Source organism: Nicotiana attenuata, unplaced genomic scaffold (genome assembly GCF_001879085.1).
Source record: "Nicotiana attenuata strain UT unplaced genomic scaffold, NIATTr2, whole genome shotgun sequence".
NCBI classification, from domain to species: Eukaryota; Viridiplantae; Streptophyta; class Magnoliopsida; order Solanales; family Solanaceae; genus Nicotiana; species Nicotiana attenuata.
The window spans coordinates 179,654-199,583 of NW_017671552.1; the positions used below are offsets into that span (position 1 = coordinate 179,654).

The 19,930-nt window shown below is 38.0% G+C and overlaps 1 protein-coding gene across 1 annotated transcript; it reads left to right on the plus strand.

The window, feature by feature from the left end:
• Positions 1 to 952: 952 nt before the first annotated feature.
• Positions 953 to 2,526, plus strand: LOC109208946 (probable BOI-related E3 ubiquitin-protein ligase 3). The gene is made up of 2 exons (XM_019372102.1): positions 953 to 1,669; positions 1,796 to 2,526. The coding sequence occupies exons 1-2, from the start codon at positions 1,208 to 1,210 to the stop codon at positions 2,399 to 2,401; spliced, it is 1,068 nt and encodes a 355-aa protein (XP_019227647.1). The 5' UTR covers positions 953 to 1,207; the 3' UTR covers positions 2,402 to 2,526.
• The last annotated feature ends 17,404 nt before the right edge of the window (positions 2,527 to 19,930 follow it).

Here is a 19,930-nt window from a genome sequence, read left to right on the forward strand (position 1 = left end):
TAATTCTTACAAAGCCTTTACTTTACTTTGTTCTTGACTGGCTTAGAATCAAGGATCCAACCGAGGGCAGAAAATATTGCCCAATCCAAGTTTAAGCCAGGCCATAACGTATTACTCATTGTGTTTTTAACTCATTTATCTAACTTTCTTGATTATTTGGGTTGAATCAGTCTACATATCCTTAAAACTGCGTATAGATTCAGTTTGTTATCCGTTTTAAGGGTAAACACCTTTAACTCTATAAACTCCCTCCCCTCACTTTTACTTGTTGACAATACTAAAAATATATTTTTACTTTTACTTGTCAACATACTAAATAAAGAAAAAGACAACTTTTTTTCCTATTTTACCCTTATCATTAACTACCCATTTCCCAAATCATTTTTCAAGACTTTTGAAAATGCTGAGTAACATTATAAAAAATTTACTTCAGTTATTTTTTCTTCAAAGGAGTGAAAAGTTAAAAATGGACAATTAAAAGCGAACAAAGAGAGTATACATAAATATATATACGAAAGTGTGAGATGAATTTTTAAAAAAAAAATGATTAGCGAATATTTATATTAACGGATCGCAACTTGTTCGATATTAAGGTACGATGGTTGTTGTTTTTTTCTCTCCACCAATTGTTGTTGTTAATTGTGTGGAAAGAAGAAATAACATAGGTTCACACATGAAATTTATCATTGGGCACAAGTGCATGGATGTAGGGAAGTCACAGGTAGATCGAGAAGTAGAAAACGCAGAATGCGCTCGATGCACAAAAGTGGATCTATTCAATTACCACTACATCTGGAATGATTCGTTCTATTCTACTTTTTCCCATAATCTGATTTAAATAATAAAAAAAACTCAATGTCATTAATTAAGATATTAAAAAGTTGAGTGATCTATTGAATGGTTGTTGCAAACGCAGGCAATCCCTTTAGTTTTACTAATTTCAAAGCAATTCGTATCGGTATTCTCGCTACCTCTATGACTTTTCTCTCTCTCTCTCTAGGTTTCTTTGACTTTATCCTCTCTCTATCCAAAAACCAAACGTTTTAAATAAAGGCAAAAGCCCATTCTTGCTTCTCTAGTCGCCAACTCCATTTGCATGCTCTCTCTTCCCTTTTCCTTTCTCTCCACATTCTCCCCATATCTCTTTCTCTAATCTCTAAAGAACAATTTGAAACTAAAACACAAGGTAAAGAATCAGAGGTTTTTCATGGCTGTTGAAGCAAGACATCTCAATCTTTTTCCTCTTCAACAACAGCAAATCATCTCAAATAGGTATAATACCCAGATGGGTGTTTCAGAGAAGATTGCAGAGAATTTGGTAAATTCTAATCTGGGGAATGGATTTACATATAATACTCAGATGGGTACCGGGTTGCCTCTAGCGATGCCAATGTCAGAAAACTTGTTGCCCATTCATCAAACATTCATTTGTGATTCTGTTCAGCCGAAGACATCGATGAACACTGACAGTGGCCTTACCTTTAATCTGCCGACAACAACTGATGTCGCTCCGAGGAAACGTTCAAGAGATTCACTCAATCATCAGTTCACTACATGTAATAGTACTGCTTTTGCTACTGGCCCTCAAAATCCATCATTTGTCGGTGATGACGTTTTGCCGCTCGTTCAACAGTATCAGTTGGATATCAACTCCATTATTTCTCATCATGTAAGTTTCTATTTTCCAAATGTATTGTTTTTTCTGAAAATATCACAATTTGAAAGAAGCTATGGGGGCCTATTTTTTTAATATAAATTTCTTATGTGCTGATATGGTTTTTTTATTTATTTACAGACCAAAAAGATAAGATTGGAACTAGAAGAGCAACAGAAACAGCAAGCGAGAATGCTGGTGTCAGCGATTGGTGAAAGGGTGATGAAAAAAATGAATGAAAAAGATGAACAAATACAGAGAATGGGGAAGATGAATTTGGTTTTACAAGAAAGAGTGAAGAGTCTTTACGTTGAAAATCAACTGTGGAGGGACTTAGCACAAACGAACGAAGCCACAGCCAATTCATTACGTAACAACTTGGAACAAGTCCTGGCACACGTTAGCGACGAGCGCCTCTCCGCTGGAACAGGGGTCGCCGCCGCCGCAGGAGCGGTGGAGGAAGACGTCGAGTCGTGCTGCGGTAGCAGCGACCACGGGGAGGAAAAAGAGGAGGAGGAGGAGGAGGAGGAAGTGCGCACGTTAGCGGTAGTGGCGCAGGATAAGGGGGAGGGTAAAAGTAAAAGTAACAGAATGTGCAGGAGGTGTGGAGAGAGGGAATCCTGTGTGTTGCTGTTACCGTGCAGGCATCTGTGCCTCTGCACAGTTTGTGGATCCAGTTTACAGCAAACTTGCCCTGTGTGTAATTCTAATATGAATGCCACAGTTCATGTTAACATGTCGTCTTGATCTATGGACACAAGAATATTTTCAACAATGAAGAAAAAAAGATAGAGAAAAATAGAGTTGCAGATTTTGTTACTGTAAATTCCCTTTGGGTACTAGTAAACGAATTGTTCATTCTTTGATCTCCACATACCTTTTTTATTTAATCGCTTTAATTATTTGGTATTCAAAATTTAACAGCCTACTGATTTGGAAATACCGAATTTACTAATATGTTGGAAGTTTTACTGATCTAAATTGCGTCGAATAAGCTCACTGTACATTGATCTAGGAGTCGCCGAATAGATTCACAAAACTAAAAAATTATCAAATAAGTTGCCTACATAATCTATTGAAAAAGCTATCTACTAAAGGGTTCTTATTCTTTCTTATTACCAATTTAATTTGAAAATTCATAATTCAGCCAGAATATGGTGGAGTACTATAATTAAGGTTTGTAGCACAACTTTTATGAGGCAGCAGAACATGAGAATTGATTAGCTTTTGAGACACTTTATTTCCTCTGATTTCACTTTCATAGACGTTGGATATTTTAATCAATGTCTGAATAAAGTTTGGATGCATGCCCAACTTTTGCAAAGAAAACCTACTTTTGAAATGGCTCGTAGCACATCTTTGGGGGAAATGTGGTCCTCTTGAATTAGGTACTTTGCCCTGCCCTGTGCTGAGGGCATATTGACATTAATGACTCTTTTACAATGTCATATGACTTTTCTTGCTCATTTATGGTGATATAAAGAGACATTTTTTTTGGTGGGGGGCAGTGGGATGCGATTGGGAATTGGGATTTTGCAGCATACATGTTAGAGTGGTTCTGATTTATTTATTTGCTTGGGTGAGATATCCAAGATGCTGAAAAGAGAAGGATTGTAGTAGTATTAAATTTGGTATTTGGTTATTAGCTACTCCTATATTCAAGATAATGTGGCCCCAAAACAAAGCAATTCCCTTACTTTGGAGGCAGATGTAGTGATTTTTAAAAGAACAAGTTGAAAAGTAGTATTCATGTCTTGTTTTGATAATCATGCCCAAGCTATCTCTATTAAATCTATAAGTAATGCTCCTTCCGTTCATTTTTACTTGTTCACATTTGTATTTTCTTTAAAAATAAATAAGCGAAGCATATATTTTACAATTTTACTCATAATAATAATAGTATTTCTAAAAAATTTGAAAAATGATTTGAGGAATGAGTATTTAATGATAAAGGTAAAACAGGAAAAAGAAAAAAAAAGATTATCATTTGTTTGATTCAGTATGGTGGAAAAGTAAATATAAAAATATTTTTTTAATATACTGTACAAGTAAAAATAAACGAAAGAATAGTACTAATGAGGTTTCCCCTTCCTCACTTTCCAATCGTGATATTTGGACCAATTTGTTGTCTCTCTTCATCAAATATTTGTTTGGTTTTCGAAGTATAACTATGTTTACCAAAACTTAGGTAAATAAACAGTAAGCACATACTTTCTCAGTCCCAATTCATGTGGTACTGTTGGAATTTTTAAGAGTCAAATAAAATTTTCTTTGATATTAATTTTTTAATATATTTTAAATTGTTAATTATCGTGACTTAACATAATTTTTAAATATATAAATTTTATTTTTTAAAAATGAAAATTCTCCGTTCGAATTCGCAATCAAAATTAAGAAGTTTTATCATTTAAAGTAGTGATTTTCATCCACTTAGAAATCCCGAAGGATAGCAAAGTAAGTGGTTGATACATGAAAGGTATATTTGAGGAGTAAGCAGTATAATGTGTATTTTGAGGACCACTCACATGAAAATGGAAATGAGCAGGAAAAGGTTTTTGAGTGCATGCCATATATATAAATAAGGTGACTCTTTCTCACTTAACATAACAATGGGATTGATTGTGACTTTTGTGTAAGGTGCAGTGGTCACACTCATCTCACTTCTCATTAGACAGATTCAATGAGCCATCAATGTGACCTTTTGTTTCCCTTCTTGGAATCTTCCATTGTGAAGGCACAATCTTTTAGGTGTTGTAAAGACAAAACTTATTTGTCAGTGGAAAATTATTTATTTTCTGAATTGGAGGGTTGTATATTTCTTGCTAGTGTCCTCAACAATGATGGCTATCACTAACACCCCATCTTTACCATAGACATCTTCCAAGAATTTGACCTTATTCTTTGCTTTTGATTATGTTGTCTTTCACTTTCTGGATTTGTTCAAGATTTTCAATTCCAAAATCATCTCTATCCATTCCATCTTCGTGGAAAACCACTCTCCCTTTAATTTTATCTGAAAAGGTTTATGTTTTTAAAATGAAAGAATCATTAACTTCACTGATTGTAATAATCATTAGCTTAATACTACCTCCGGTCCATAATAAGTAATCCATTTGTTTTGTGCACGCCCATTAAGAAAATACTAAAATTTATACAAAAATAACTAATATGACTAAACTACCCTATTACTCCCTCCGGTTCACAATAAATGTCCAATTTGCTTTTATCACGCCCATTAAGAAAATACTAAGTTCTATACAAAAATACCTACTATGACTAAACTACCCCTAATTAAATATTTAATGTGAGGAGTAAGAAAACTTTTTAGGGATATGTACATAGGGGTTATTTTGTAAAAACAAATTGAATTCTTTCTTGATTACATAACTTGACACTTATTTTGAACCAAAATGAAAAAGCAAATTGGACACTTATTGTGAACCGGAGGGAGTAAATATTTAATGTGAGGAGTAAGAAAACTTTTTTGGGATATGTACATAAGGGTAATTTTTTAAATACAAATTAAATTTTTTCTTGATTATATAAATAGGCACTTATTTTAGATCAAAATAAAAAGTAAATTGGTTACTTATTGTGGACCTGAGGGAGTACTACTCTTTTTCAGTCCTCTTTACAGTATTTTAAAAAATAACAGTACTAATAATCAATGTATTCCTTTACTTTTATATTTATTACTATCTTTTATACGCTGTATTTTCTTACAATATCTTAACACTTGGGCTATTTCAAAGCTCCATATTATTAAATTTATTAAAATTTATCTCCATAATAAATCATGAATATTTGTATTAATTATAAATCATCATAATTAGAAAATATAAAATTAAATATTATTAAATTATTTTTGATGTAAAAATATATCAGAGGGGGAGTGTTTGCATGTCATATCCATGTGCCAAGGTGGCGCTCAAGAATCTGGCACTTTAGATTCGGAAAAATATATAAAAATATAAAAAACTTTTCTGTTTTTCAAAGATAGAAAAAATTAGAAACTACTCAGGAAAAAAGGAAATTAATAATAAAAAAAAACAGTTGATGGGGGTGGGGGTCAGGCGTCAGTTAGGCCTACCACGTGTGAAGAGAGAGAGGCGCATAATAGCAGAGAAAGAAGATCCTAATGTCGTGGTCCAGAAGACAGTCCAAAGATAAGGCAACTCGACAGAAACAATAAGTAGTGTAATTAAATTTGATTATTGTATTATTTGGAGCGGAGGTGGGAGGGGGGGGGGGAGGGGGCGTACACTGTAACACCACGCGTACTTTTAGAAACATTGGGAAGTGACTCCTTAAAAATCGCTGGTAGATACTGTAACGTCGAAAGAGACATATGATTATGGCGTACGTTAGTGGGGGTTGTTTCCTCTGTTTTTTTGTCAGAGCGTGAAGATCGGTTTTGGTTTTCACAATTTTCACACCCTTCCTCTCCTCTCCTCTCCTTCAATTTTGGCAGTCAATGTTGGGTCTTGGACCCTGCTTTAATTACTGCAAATTTCTTTCTTTTCTTAATTCGGGCTTGTTTCTTTTTGTGGTACATGGGAGCAATTAATTTTAATAGTATAAAATTTCACTTAAAATAATATTTCATCAATTTTCATTTAATAAACTTAGTTGACCGATGAGTTTCTTTAAACTTGTGATTTTAGATATGTCATAATATTTGTATGTGTACAAGTCTTTTGAAATTTGTGTTCTTAAGTATATAAATAATTTGTGTAGCTGCGAAAATTTCTTACTAAGGGTAATATTTGAATCCTAAAGTTAAGAGTTTTCTTATTAGTAATTGGTTCATTCTTTTTAAAACCGACTAAAAATAAAATAGAATGTTCAGATAAATTGAAATGGATGGAGTATATGTTTGATTGATAGAAAAAAAATGACCCCTCGAATATTTAAAGCGATATTTGATTAGCAACATTAAATAATATCAATCTTAAGTTATGCAATTTTTATGCAAATAAAACATATAAAATAATAATAAAGAAAGTATTAGAAATTCAAAGACAAAAAACATCTTTTTAAATTGAGTAATCCATATATAATAATTTCTTCATTATAATCAATATAGTATAATATCCCCTTAACTAAGTAAATCACACCAACCCTAACTGTTTTATTCATTGTCAATTTGATTCATTGTCAATTTGCTCCAACAATTACCATTCATGATGAGAGTAACATCGGCTCTTGTTTCATGTCACGAATTAGTGTGACAGAATTTGAATTAGAGATCAAGAAGGAATTGAGAAGGACCCTTAGTTAATTATAATTGTTTATCAGTCCTTATGTTATAGTCCCCTAGTTTAGGAATATTACAATTTAGTCTTTAGTACACAGTCTAATGAATTAAGGATACCTGTCCATTAGGTACCAATGGCCAGTACAGCTGTGCCTCTATCATCTTTATATTCTCTTCCTATGCATTGTAATCAGCACGCAGATTTTATGAATCCAATTTATTGTTTTGCTTAGTTTTTTCTTTATTCTTTTCTTCTCTTGGTTCACGAGCTGCCTTCAATCCAACAGCTGTAGCTCTACACGCTACAATTTTGGTATCAGAGCATCCATCTTGGGCAACCATGGTGGATAAGACCCGACACTCCGACGACGGGGGTGGTACTTCCAACCTCGAAACACAGATCCAAGCTTTCATAGCAACCTCTAGCAAGAGGATTGAGGACTTGGAGGAGTTGCAGAAGAAATGAGAAATTGCAGACCAACGTTTGGAATCTTTGGTGGTGGATATTCATCGAAGGGAAGCTTTCCGGCAGGATGCACAGTCTAACATGGCGATAGCTCAGGAAAGTACGTATTTGGAGTCGGGACATTCATCTGTTCATGGAGCTCCTCGTGCTACGTCGGCACAGGTAACCCCATCGTCAGCAACAGGGGTTACTCATCCTCTTTCAGCCCCAATAATACCGGCCTACACTGGTGTCACCGGTGGGTTATGGTTGCCGTCGGCCCCGACGACCCCCATTTATTCCGGTGTAAATAGCGGCTTACCTCTTCCCACGCCTACCCCTCTACCCAAATTAACCTATACAACACCATCTAGTGACCCATTGACTTTTGCCCCCATGAGCCCTTATTTTTCACATAACCAGCCACATCTTCAACCTTCAATACCCGGTCTACCTTGTACCACTTCTGGTTTTTCCCGTTCCATGCCTAGTCGAATTTCCCCTTCCTACTCAAACTCGGTGATGCCCTTAACCTTTGGAATTTTCAACTCCACAACTTCATCTTCCCAATTGCCATCCTACCCATCCTCAGCCCCTTTCTCCTCGTATACACCAATAATGACCACAACCCAAATTCCGTCACAGGCCCAGATGGGAATTTCGACCCAAATGCCTACATACCCATACACTACTTTCATATCCCATCCTTATCACACACCAGCCCATTTTCCTACCCCACCTGATGGCCAACCTCAATAGTTGTGTATGCCAAAAAGGAAATTGCCTTTCCCAGAATTTGATGGTATTAATCCTCGAGCTTGGATTCGGCGTTGTGATCATTATTTCAACCTGTACCGTGTCCCTGAGGTCGAAAAAAATGATATATGTTGCCATCAATACCAGGGAGGCCATTGATAACTGGTATGATTCTTATATGATAGACCATGGAGGTTATGTTACTTGGCCCCAATTTTGTGTGGATATTTGTGAATGTTATGGTCAATCCAAGGCCATTAATGAAATCACAGAGTTTAACCGATTACAATAATGGGCTGATGTGGACAGTTTTCAAAAGAAGTTTGAGGATCTACGTTGCCATGTCTTACGAGCTAGGCCCCATTTCGATGAGGCCTATTTCATTGAATGCTTTGTGGGCGGCCTAAAAGAAGAACTTGGGCCCTTGGTTGATGTGGCTAACCCACAAACTTTGTTAGAAGCATACAAGTTTGCCAAACGTTATGAGCGTTCTCTCAATGCTTCTGCAAAACAAACCTTGTCCAAAATGCCCAAGCCCAATGTCACACCTCCTTTTTCACTATACCCGCAAGGGGTGTAAAGGAGTTTTTCTAATTAAAGGACAATCAGAACGGGATTTATTATAAAGATTCAGAGTCGCCACTTGGGAGATTAATGGTGTCCCAAGTCACCGGTTGAATCCCGAACCGAGGAAATTATGACTCTGTTAACAGTCTGCGAACCAAAAATCCGAGTGAGGAATTCTGTTAACCCGGGAGAAGGTGTTAGGCATTCCCGAGTTCCGTGGTTCTAGCACGGTCGCTCAACTTTCATATTTGGTTTTATTTGATTTCAAAACATGTTCTAGCTTATGTGTTTTTTAATTTTAAACCGCTTTTATTATTATTTTTAGCAAGAATTACAACGTCGCGAAAACGTGTCTCGAACCACGTCACATAAATGCACCCGTGGTTGTTGACACATTTCGACTTCGTTGAGATTTGGATTTGGGTCACATAAATGCGCACCCGAATTTAGGAAGGTAACGTTATTAAAAGTCGCGCCTAAAGGGACTAACGCGTTATTATCTTTGGGGAAAGCCGTGAAGTTTGCTAAACGGCCCATCCCGAATTCTAAGGATTTTATTACAAACTTTTATTGAGGGCCCCGCAATTTGCATTTTTGTTTAGCGATGCTCATCTCATTTATTATTTAAAGGCCAATCCTAAAGTAGACTATGATTTTCTGTTTAGTTTGTCTCTACTAAGAAAAAGAAATCCTAATTAATTTGTTACTGGACCGACGCAAACCAAATAGTAATTCTGCACCATAGTCCAATTATTGGGCTCCCAGATAAGCCCAACGAGGAGACCTTACATCTAGAATTGAACGATTTCATTTGATCCATCAAACACCTTGGCCCAAGCCCAAATGAGTCGGCACTGAACCTGGGCCCACGCCAATATTGTTGTCTATTCGCCTACTGACAATTGTTAAAACATGGCAAAAATTGAAAAGCAAACAGAGAAATAGGGTGGATTTTAACACCAAAATTCATATCATGAACCTCAAATGACTAGACACTGACACTCCACGATTCTACTAATCACTAACATGAAGTAATTCAAAATAGTCTTAATTAATGAAGCATGTTTAATTCAAGTAACTACTAAGCTATTAACCTAAAATTACTAACACTTATATTGCAACAATGAATTCCATGCCATTAAACTTGAAGTGGCCATCACACTGGTTTCCAAAATCAACTACAATTCCCAACTGTTTCTGATTTTTTAGTTTAAACAGAAGTAAACACTAAACTAAACCTGCACTAACTATACGAAGATTATAGCATAGATGATCATGAGTTTGAACAATCCTAAAGCAGTCCAGTTGAATACATATGAAAACATACTGAGATTCTACGCTATACTAACAGCGCAAGTTAAACCAAATTGCTAGCTATAGAACTCTCATGCTTCCAGGAGTACAACTAATTAGATTAACAATTCTCAGCTAAAACAGTCCAATAGTTCAATACAGTTCCAAATAAACATGAATATCTAATTTGAATATTTAAAGCTACAACAACTCTCAACAAATTCAAGTGAATAAATAGCACTTCTTCGTCATTGACTTTCCAAATCGTTCATACATTTGAACCAAATTTCCACATCATTAGAGACAAAGGGAGTGTACCTGGAATTCAAAATTAAGTAGGAGGAAGAGAGATCGGCGGCAATAACAGCTAAGATTGAGCAGTTAGCCCAGGAGTGAATTCAGTAACTCAGCAGAAGTTTGAAATCAAATGACCCCAGAAACTTAACCACAAGCAAAGCAAATAGACTCAAATGTACTTGAGGTTGCACCCAAGCATTCCAGAAACACTCCAGCAATCAGAAAACAACTAACCAACAGCTCGACTAACCATAATCTAACTTGGAAACCTAAATGTCTTCGAAATTGAACTAAAATGCTTCTGAAACTTCACTGGAGTAAACATCAACCAAAAAACCAACTGAAGCAGACCCAAAATTCACTCGAACCAGTCACCAAATACCTCTAGATGCTTTTAAACCTCGAACTTAGAACAGAAATAAAGAAGTTCAAAATAGGGATTTGAAAATGACCTAAAGAGGCAATGAAACAGTAATTTTTTTTTTGATTTTTTTGTTTTTTGTTGTTTTTTTTTGGATTTTGAATGTTTGAATTTCAAGTTCAAATCTGAAAATCAGAGAAGAGCTTTTTGTGGGGGAATTTGATGGCTAAAAACTTTGGAAATTTTTCAGGGGGTCTCCCAACTTGTCCATGAAGGTAGTGAAGGCTGCCTTATATAGGCAAAACTAATGGGCAACCCTTCATTTCTGTTTGCCTTTCAGTCCCTGTTTATTTACTCATTTAGTCCCCTACTTATTGACTTGTTACACAAGCAAGCACACTATGTTTTCCTAGAATTCCAAATTGGACCCCATTCTAAAATATTCTAGGAAGTTCTAGATCCATTGCTAAGGTTCTTTATCCCTGAATTGCCCCAACTACCCTCGACTTATCCCAAAACTACTGATGTAGGACAGCTATACCCAAACAATTCCTAAGATCTGAATTTCATCTTCAAAATGCAATCCTAATTCAAACTACTAACCTATTCATTGAAACAAATTAACAGCAACAATCAACCAAACTAACCACAAGCTAAACTTAATCAGAATTAATAACCAAATGAATTTCAAACAATTACTAACTAAACAGAATCATAATTGAGATCTAATACTACAAGTCATTATTTAAACAGAAAAATTGAAACAAATCCAACTATTAGCAGAAGGAATAACAACTTAACACCTAAAAACTAAGATGAACAGGCAGATAAGGACCAAAATGAAACGAATATGTAACGAAATTGAAGAAGACTTTGTCGATTACCAGATTAACACTTATTAACAACTAGAATAACACCAAAAAGGAAAACAAAAAAGGAAACTCACTGTTCAAACAGACCAGTTCCGGACTCGAACTTAGCCCACTTCAGGTGAGATTTTGAGTGCCAATAAAGCCGGATTCCACACGAGGGACGCAAAGAAGTCACATGGTATCGATTTGGAGTGGTTTGGGTCAATTAGGGTTTTGGCCGGAAAACGTTCAAATTGAAATTCGAACAGTTCGAGGCAGATTCGAGAAAAACTAACTGGGGATTTGGATAGGGGAAGGGGAAAGGGACCCAGGGTGTTAATTTGGACCGATTTGGGCGAGGTAGTGTCTTGGCCGGAAAGTTTCGAATTAAGATTCGAAGAGATTGGTTGATGTTTGAGGGAAATTATTTGGATATTTTGGAACGGGAGGGGGGGGGTGGGGGGCCTGAGGTAGGTTTCATGGTGTTAATTTGGACTGATTTGGGAGAAGTGGTGTCATGGCCGGAAAATCTTCGATCCAATATTCGACGGCCTGGGGTGGGATTCAAGGGAATTGGGCTATGGATTTGGATAGAGGAAGAGAAGGGGAGCATGGGGTGTTATTTTGGTGGGTTTGGAGACGGGCCGCAGCCGTGGGCGATTTCCGGCGGCGGCGCGCGGCGGTGTTACTTTTGGGTCTGTGAGGGGCTTGGAGACGATATGGAAGGGGGCGGGGGGTGGTAGGGGATCCGACCGTTATATACTTAATTGAACCCAGTTCCTGGCCGTAGGATCAAGAATCCTCGACGGCCAGGATTAAATTGCTACAGAACGGCGTCGTTTCACCACAAAGGGGGTGGACCGGGTAAAAGGGTTGGGTTTGGGCCATTTTGGCCAGATTTGGGAGGGATTTTTGGGCTGATTTGGGCTAGGATCAAATATTGGCCCAAAATTGGCCAGCCTATTTGACTCTTTTAAAAATTCTCAATTTCTTTTTATTTGTTTCTTCTTTTCCTTTTTATTTAATTAAATTTTGATTTTATTAAATGTAAAATTAGAATGAAACCTAATTTATTTCCAAAATTAAGCTCATTAAGTCCTACAAAATTGATTAAATCCTATTTAAGAGTAATATCATGCCAAATTCAACAATTAACAATTTAAAAAAATGCAAAAGCGGACTATTTTTGTTATTTTCTTTATTTTTTATTCTAAAAACAACTTAACCACTAAATAATCCTAAGATATGAAATTAGATCCTAAATGAAAATGTCAAGCCTATTTTTTTTTTATATTTTTCATATGAATTAAAATGCACAAATAAAATGCAAACAATTAACAGAAAATAACACAAAATTCACAAAATTGTAAATAATGAAAAGGAGTTGTTTTGTTTTGAATTTATGGGAGTAATTCATATAGGGCAAAAATCACGTGCTCACAGCTGCCCCTCTTTGCTCGGGAACACGCAGAGTTCTCGGGCAAAGATAAGTGAGCGGATACGAGCGATTTTTGCCCGTTCGAATACTCCGTGTGAAGCATTTTTGAAAACCGTCTGACCGAACCCTGCTTCAAAGGTTGCCTACATATCCTTGGCTAAAAAGGAATCAGGTCAGTGTAGTTCGGGAATGTTTGGTAGCTGGGACTACCAGGAGCTGTGATTTCACTGCTGTTGCTGCTGCTACTGCTCGCTGACCTCTTTATTACACCGTGTCAAAATAAAAAGAAGCTAGCCTAAGCTATGAATTACAAAAAGGACCTATCTATGTCTTCAAACTTGCTCTTGTGTTGCCTTGAACTTGTATTCTTCCGATGGAATCCTTGTTGTTGCCTTGCATTATGATCGGAGATGTTTTGCCATTCCTCCGAGTGATGCTTGACTGCTGAAATTTGAAATATATGCCTCTATTCTCCAGGCGGGCTCCTGATTGCTGACGCTTGAAAAGTATTCCCTTGTTCTCCAGGTGGGCTCCTGACTGCAACGCTTGAAAAGTATTCCCTTGTTCTCCAGGTGGGCTCCTGACTGCAACAAAATAAACAAAGAAAATTTTCTGCCCCAGTTTGGTGGCTGGGTACAACATGTTATCAAATATTAAAAATTAAAAGCTAAAATTTGAATTGTACTTCCCTTGTTCTCCAGGTGGGCGCCTGATTGCTGAAGCTTGAAAAGTATTCCCTTATTCTCTAGGTGGGCTCCTGATTTCTGAACTTGAAAAATATTCCCTTGTTCTCCAGGTGGGCTCCTGATTGCTGAACTTGAAAAGTATTCCCTTGTTCTCCAGGTGGGCTCCTGACTGCAACACAATAAACAAACAAAGAAAATTTCCTGCCCTAGTTTGGTGGCTGGGCACATGGGTGAGTGTTAAACTGAATTATTCTACTAACAATTATAAGAATTTGAAAGCTAAGTCCTATTATACAGGGAGGTCCTGACAACTCCTAACAATTACGAACCTAAGTTATACCTTCTAAAAGCATTACTCCCACTACGTTTGTTATCTAAAAGGTCTTAAACTACTTCCCATTATCCAGGAGGGTCCTGACAACTTCTAGTTAAAATACAGTTTTACCCTAAGCTATATCTACTGAAGGTACGACTTTCTCTATATCTTGTTATCTAAGCACACCTTAAAACTACATCCCATTATCCAAGAGGGTCCTGAAAATTCTAACTGAATCCTGTCTTAAACATGCAAACTTTGGAGCCAACTTACATTCCTTTGGGGCACATTTATGCTAAATTATGCTACTCATGATTGTTTTGAATTTTAAACTAAGTCCCATTTTCCAGGAGGGCCCTAAGAATTTATGGTCAAACCTGTTTTGGTGCTTGCTTTTTCCCTAAGGAAGGTTTCTCCGAAGCAAACGAAACTTCTGCCCCTGTTTCAATCAAAGAAAAATCTTGTCAGTTTAAAATGTGGTGGTTGGTTTATGGCCTTGAACTTTGAGGGAGATTGCTCCTTCACTTCCCATGATGACTGATTTCCACTCGAAGACCTTGCTTATTTATGGACTGACCCCTTTCTCTGTCGTCCTCATCACATAAAATACCTTTTCTCCGTTCAGACCCAATATCCTCTATTTGTTGCATTGCATGAACTGGCATCTCCCCAACCTTTGTGTCTCATATGAATCCCAAAGCACGTCCATTGCCCCCACTCTGTGTATATGCTGTTCTTTCTTGACTTAACCGCTGGCCTCGGCCTTGAGGTCCGTTGCTCCTTCATTTGTCCTGATAACTAATTTTCATTCGAAGACCTTGCTCGTCCCTTGACTAACCACTTCCTTTGTCACCCTTAACACAGAATATACCTCTTCTCCGTTCAAACCCCATACCTTCTATTTGTTGCATTGTTCCTGAACTGACATTTACCAACCTTTGTGTCTCACATGAACCCCAAAGCACGACACTTGTCACCCCCTCATTGCGTATGATGTTCTTTCTAAGCCACTGGTCCTGTCCTTGAGGTCTACGGCTCCCTCATTTGCCATGATAACTTTGATTTCTGCTTGGAAGATTTTGTTCGTCACTGGTTTACCACCCTTTGTCAATCCTATCACAGGAAATACCTTTGATCTGTTTACCCCAATTCTTCATCTGTTGCTTTGTTCATGAATTGATATATACCAAGCTTTTGCATCTCACAAAGATCCCAAAGCTTGTTGATTGTTGCCAACTCAGTGTGCTTGCTGTTCTTTCCTAACTTATGACGCTTTAATGTGCTAACCAGATCCCGTTTTGTGCAATTGGAAAGCTGGTGGCAGATTTTGAAGTCATTTCTCACTTGTTATGACCAAACAGACTTAGGAGGAGGAAGTAAATAAAACAAAAGGAACAGAGTGAAGGACAAAGGAAAGAGATGATTCATAACAAGAAAACTACGAAGTAGAAACCTATCAGGTGTGGATACCAACTCTAATGACCATGACATGCACCTGTAGATATTTTGTCAAGCAAAATCTGATGTTCAGCTCTTGTTGTACCTTTTCACCATGAAACTGGGCTTCAATGCTCTGCTTATCCAATCTGATTCACAATCCTTATTCGACTTGTAGTGCCCGAAGGGTTTTCACCATCAAGCCTCTCTCATTTCGTTCTTTCTCTCAACTTACAGTCGCCTCAAGGTGCCCGTGAAGGTTTTCACCAATAAGACTCTCTCATTTTTGATTTCTCTCAACTCATTTTGCCTTATGGTGCCCGTGAGGGTTTTCACCAATAAGACTCTCTCATTTTCCTTATTTTTCTGCTTGTACCAGAGTGTTGCCCCTGACATGAATCACTTCTGCTTGCTCGTCTTGGCACTTCTTGAAGACTGATCGGAAGGTCTTTCTTTGGACCGTAATGTGGGTTTTGGGATAGGTTAGAAAGAAAGGGTATTAAAGGCTCAAAACAATTCAACATGGGTTCAAAATTACAACTTTCGGAATCCGATTTCTCACAACAACCACAACTTCTGCCCCAGTTTCTTCCTTGGGGACTTTTGGATTTTTATTTTAGTGTGACTGAACCTCAGAGAGAGGCTGCCTACGTACCCTTTCGGGATCAAGTCAAACGTAGTTCAGGTCATAAAATTTCTTCGTTGTTGCGATCTTTTTGTTTTCCACTTCTCCTTTTCTTTCTTTTCATTTCTTTTCTTTTTCTTTTCTTTTCTTTTCTTTTCTTTTCTTTTTTTTTTCCTTTTCTTTTCTTTTCTTTTTCTTTTCTCTTCTTTTCCTTTCTTTTCTTTTCTCTTCGTTTTTCTTTTCTTTTCTTTTTCTTTTCTCTTTTTCTTTTTCACTGTTTTTCTCTTGTTTCTCCACTTACTTTCCCCGTTCAGGCTTACGAGTTTTATTATTGATTCCGAAAGAGGGGTATGCAAGAAAATAACCGAGGCTCAAAGGGGTAACAAAGGATAAAGTGTTTGGATAGCAGAACAAAATGCCTTCGTCATTCCAATCTCCGAAACATGCCAAGTACAAACTACACAATTAAACAAACATGAGGAAAACATACGTAACATCTTTTGATTGCACCAGAATTACTAACCATATCCGCACATTTGCCTTCTACATTTGTCAATTACCCAGCACCATTGGACAACAATCTCGGTACCACGAACGGCCCCTGTAGACTTGGGGCAAACTTGCCTTTAGCTTCAAACCGGTATGGCATAATGCATTTCAACAGTATTTCTTTATGTTCCGTCTGCCCCAGTTTCACACAATTTGGGCTCGAAGTGATCTCAAAGTGCCCTTACGTATTGCCCTCGAATGTCCTTACATCTTCAACATTGTTTCATTGCTTCATTACTAAACTGACTTTTAAAAACCAAGCTAAGAATTATGCGTGCATGTCATGTCACCAGAACCAGCATGAAAAGAATTGTAAAGGAGAAGAAAACTAAACAAAATGACTAGAAATGGCAGGAAACAGAGAATTGCATTAGACTGACGGTGAAAGGGTTTAAACAACAGAACAAGCAAACAAACCTAGACAGCACTAAACAAGCTATTACGCCTAAACAAACACGGCAAAGTGAAAAGATAGAAGGGTTTGAGTCACAAGACAATATCCGGATTACAACCATGAAATAACCCGAACAACAGAAATGACAACAAAATAAACCACCAAAACTCCACTCTGACTGACCAAGAAACGGAGCGTCTTCCCAATTACCAAGCATGACATCTTAACCACTGAGTTTCGCATCAATGTTGCTGGAGCCTTCACCAATTTCAATATTATTGACTTCATTCAACAAGTTTCCGAGAGGGTTCTCATACTCCTTGTCACCATGGATCTTCCCCATAAAATGTGCATCATCATGTGCAGGTAAAGGCTTCTGTGCAATGTTCTGGGTGGCACTGTCCTGGACCGCAATTATCCCTTCCCGAATCATTCTTTCTATCTCTCTTTTCAAATCCCGGCAACTTTCGACATCGTGCCCCTGGACATTGGAATGGTATTCACACCTTTTAGAAGGGTCAAAGCCTCTTGCACGCTTGTCCACATGATTCGGAGGAATGGGTGCAATCAGGTTATATTGCTTTAGCTTCTCAAACAAGTTTGCATATGACTTTCCCAAGGGGGTGAAAGTTTCCTGCTTCTGTGCCCTCTCTTGCTTGAAATTTTGGCTGGCCCGCAAACCTGCTCCAGGGGTATTCTTGTAGGCTCTTGGGGGTGGGTAAGCATTTTGTGGAGCCGGGTACCGGAAAAGTGGTGTATGACTCTGGGAGTTATGGGAGTTATGTGGAGAGAAGTAGCATTGGGAAGGGTCACCTGGCGTACAAGGATGTCCACGGGGACGATGTCGGGGCCGGGAGTGTTGATCAGGAAAACCCATCGGATCACCTTTTCTGCTTCCCCTTCCCCCACCCAAGCTTGCTAGGATATTCGGAATGTCTTTCGAGCAACTCATGATCTTGCCTGACTTGATTCCCTCTTCTACTAGCTCCCCCATTCTTAACACCTCATCGTGAGCAACCACGGAGGGATAATATTGGGTGTTATGAGCTTTGGGCGGGTGTTCATTGTTGAGAACCGTGGATGTGACCGGAGGGCATTTTTGGGAAAAGATAGTTGGACGACGAGTGATGGAGCTACTAGGGTGGCTGGGAAAGCTGTGATAAGCGGGTAAGTATGGAGAGGGTGGAGGATCGCCTGGCGTTGTGTCCGGAGTTTGGGTAAGGACAGCGTCTAGGAGGCTGGGTGGTGGCGGGAGTGGTGCCTTCCCAGTCGTCCATGCCCGATACATGTCAACGTGTTGTCTCAACATCTTTACCTCTTCTACCAACCCGTTGTCCTGTTCAACCAGTTGCTTTCGGACACCGGTAGCAACCCACTCAGTTCTATGCTTATTTGCCATTGCCTTTGTCCTTGTGTTGTAAAGAAGAGTTACCACTTTAAAACCACAAACCAACCACCTCTCTGGAAATGACATGACAAAAATGAAACCATCACGTTAGCATTAGGGCATTTAACATATTGGTACCCGCACATTTGGAGAGTGAATGCACCTAGGCAGTTAACAGTTCCTATTATGCTTTTGATCGGTCGCATGCGTCATCCCGGCCTTTTCGTTATTTCGCACACTTTCTTTTCTTTTTTTTCTTCTTTTTTTTTTCTTCTTTTCACTCTTGCCTTTGTCTTCTCTTGTTCCTATTCTCTCCCTTTCTCGATTTTTCCTTTTCTTTCTTGTTTTTCCGCTCTTTTCTTTTCTTTTTGCCTTTTTGTTGTTTTTCCTCTCTTTTGTTTTTCTTTCCTCTCTTGTTTTTCACCTCTTTCCTTTCTTTCTTTTCTTGTTTTTTCCTTTTTTTTTCATTTAGTTACAGTCGAATCCTATGGAGATTGCCTACGTATCACGACCCCGCGTGAATCAGACCAAGCGTAGTTCTTGCAAACAAATGCGAAAATAATGAAACAATTTTGGGGAATTTTTCTCAATCTTTCATTAATAACAACTGCGATTACAAAAGCTACCAGACTATTTGTTTTTCTTTTCCTAAAAAAGGGGAGTTACACAAACAGACTCAAAAACAAAAATATAGACTCGATTAACTAGGAATACATCAAAGCTTCAAACCCTGGGGCCCGCGGGGCATCACTCGGCATTGCCACGGGCCTGCGCAAGACTGAGAAGGTTTCAATGTCAACTGGGGTCATCCTGGACAAGGAGTTTTAAGGAAAAGTGTGACTATTTAAAGAAAGCTGATGACTTATTGTGACTTAAAAGAAAAATGGCTGTTTTCAAAAATTTATTTAAGAAAACAAAGACTTGGTTTTGCAAATATGGCCTTTCAGAACTTCCGAAAGGGAGATTTTAAGGCTGTGCCCGCAAACCATTTAAAAATGACTCAGGGTGACTGTTCTTGCAAAAGCAGCCTTCCGGCGCCCTTTTGGGGACATTCGGCTTACTTTAAACAAGAATGGCGGCACCCGACTTATTTTGACAAAAAGTTAAAATCTTGGTATTTTTGGCTATTTGAAAAAGGGTGGTTGGACCCGATGAGGGTTGCCTACGTATCACACGTCCGGTGAGAATCAAACCAGCGTAGTTCGGGCCAATAAAACTAACTATTTTCGAAAACTAAACTCTTTTTGTTTTTTTGTTGGCAAATACACTATTTCTGAAAGCAAGACTCTTTTTTATATTTTCTTTTTCGGTGGCAAACAAACTAAAAAAAAAATACTCTTCTTCTTTTTTTTCTTTCATTTTTCTCAAAAATCCGGCAGAATTTTGGCACTACTTGGACATTGGTTTTTCCAATATAGGTAATTAGCCCTCTACACTGCTATTTTCTCTTTTCCCTTTTTGTGTTTTTCACTTTTTCAAAGCCGGTCAGCATGCGAGTCCAAAACAGATACATGCACAAGTAGGATGCATCAGGATGGTCCATTATTCCGGGTACACCTGTCCTAGACGGACCCAACCCCTGTGTTGAGTCCCCTAAGTCATATGCACGTGATGCAA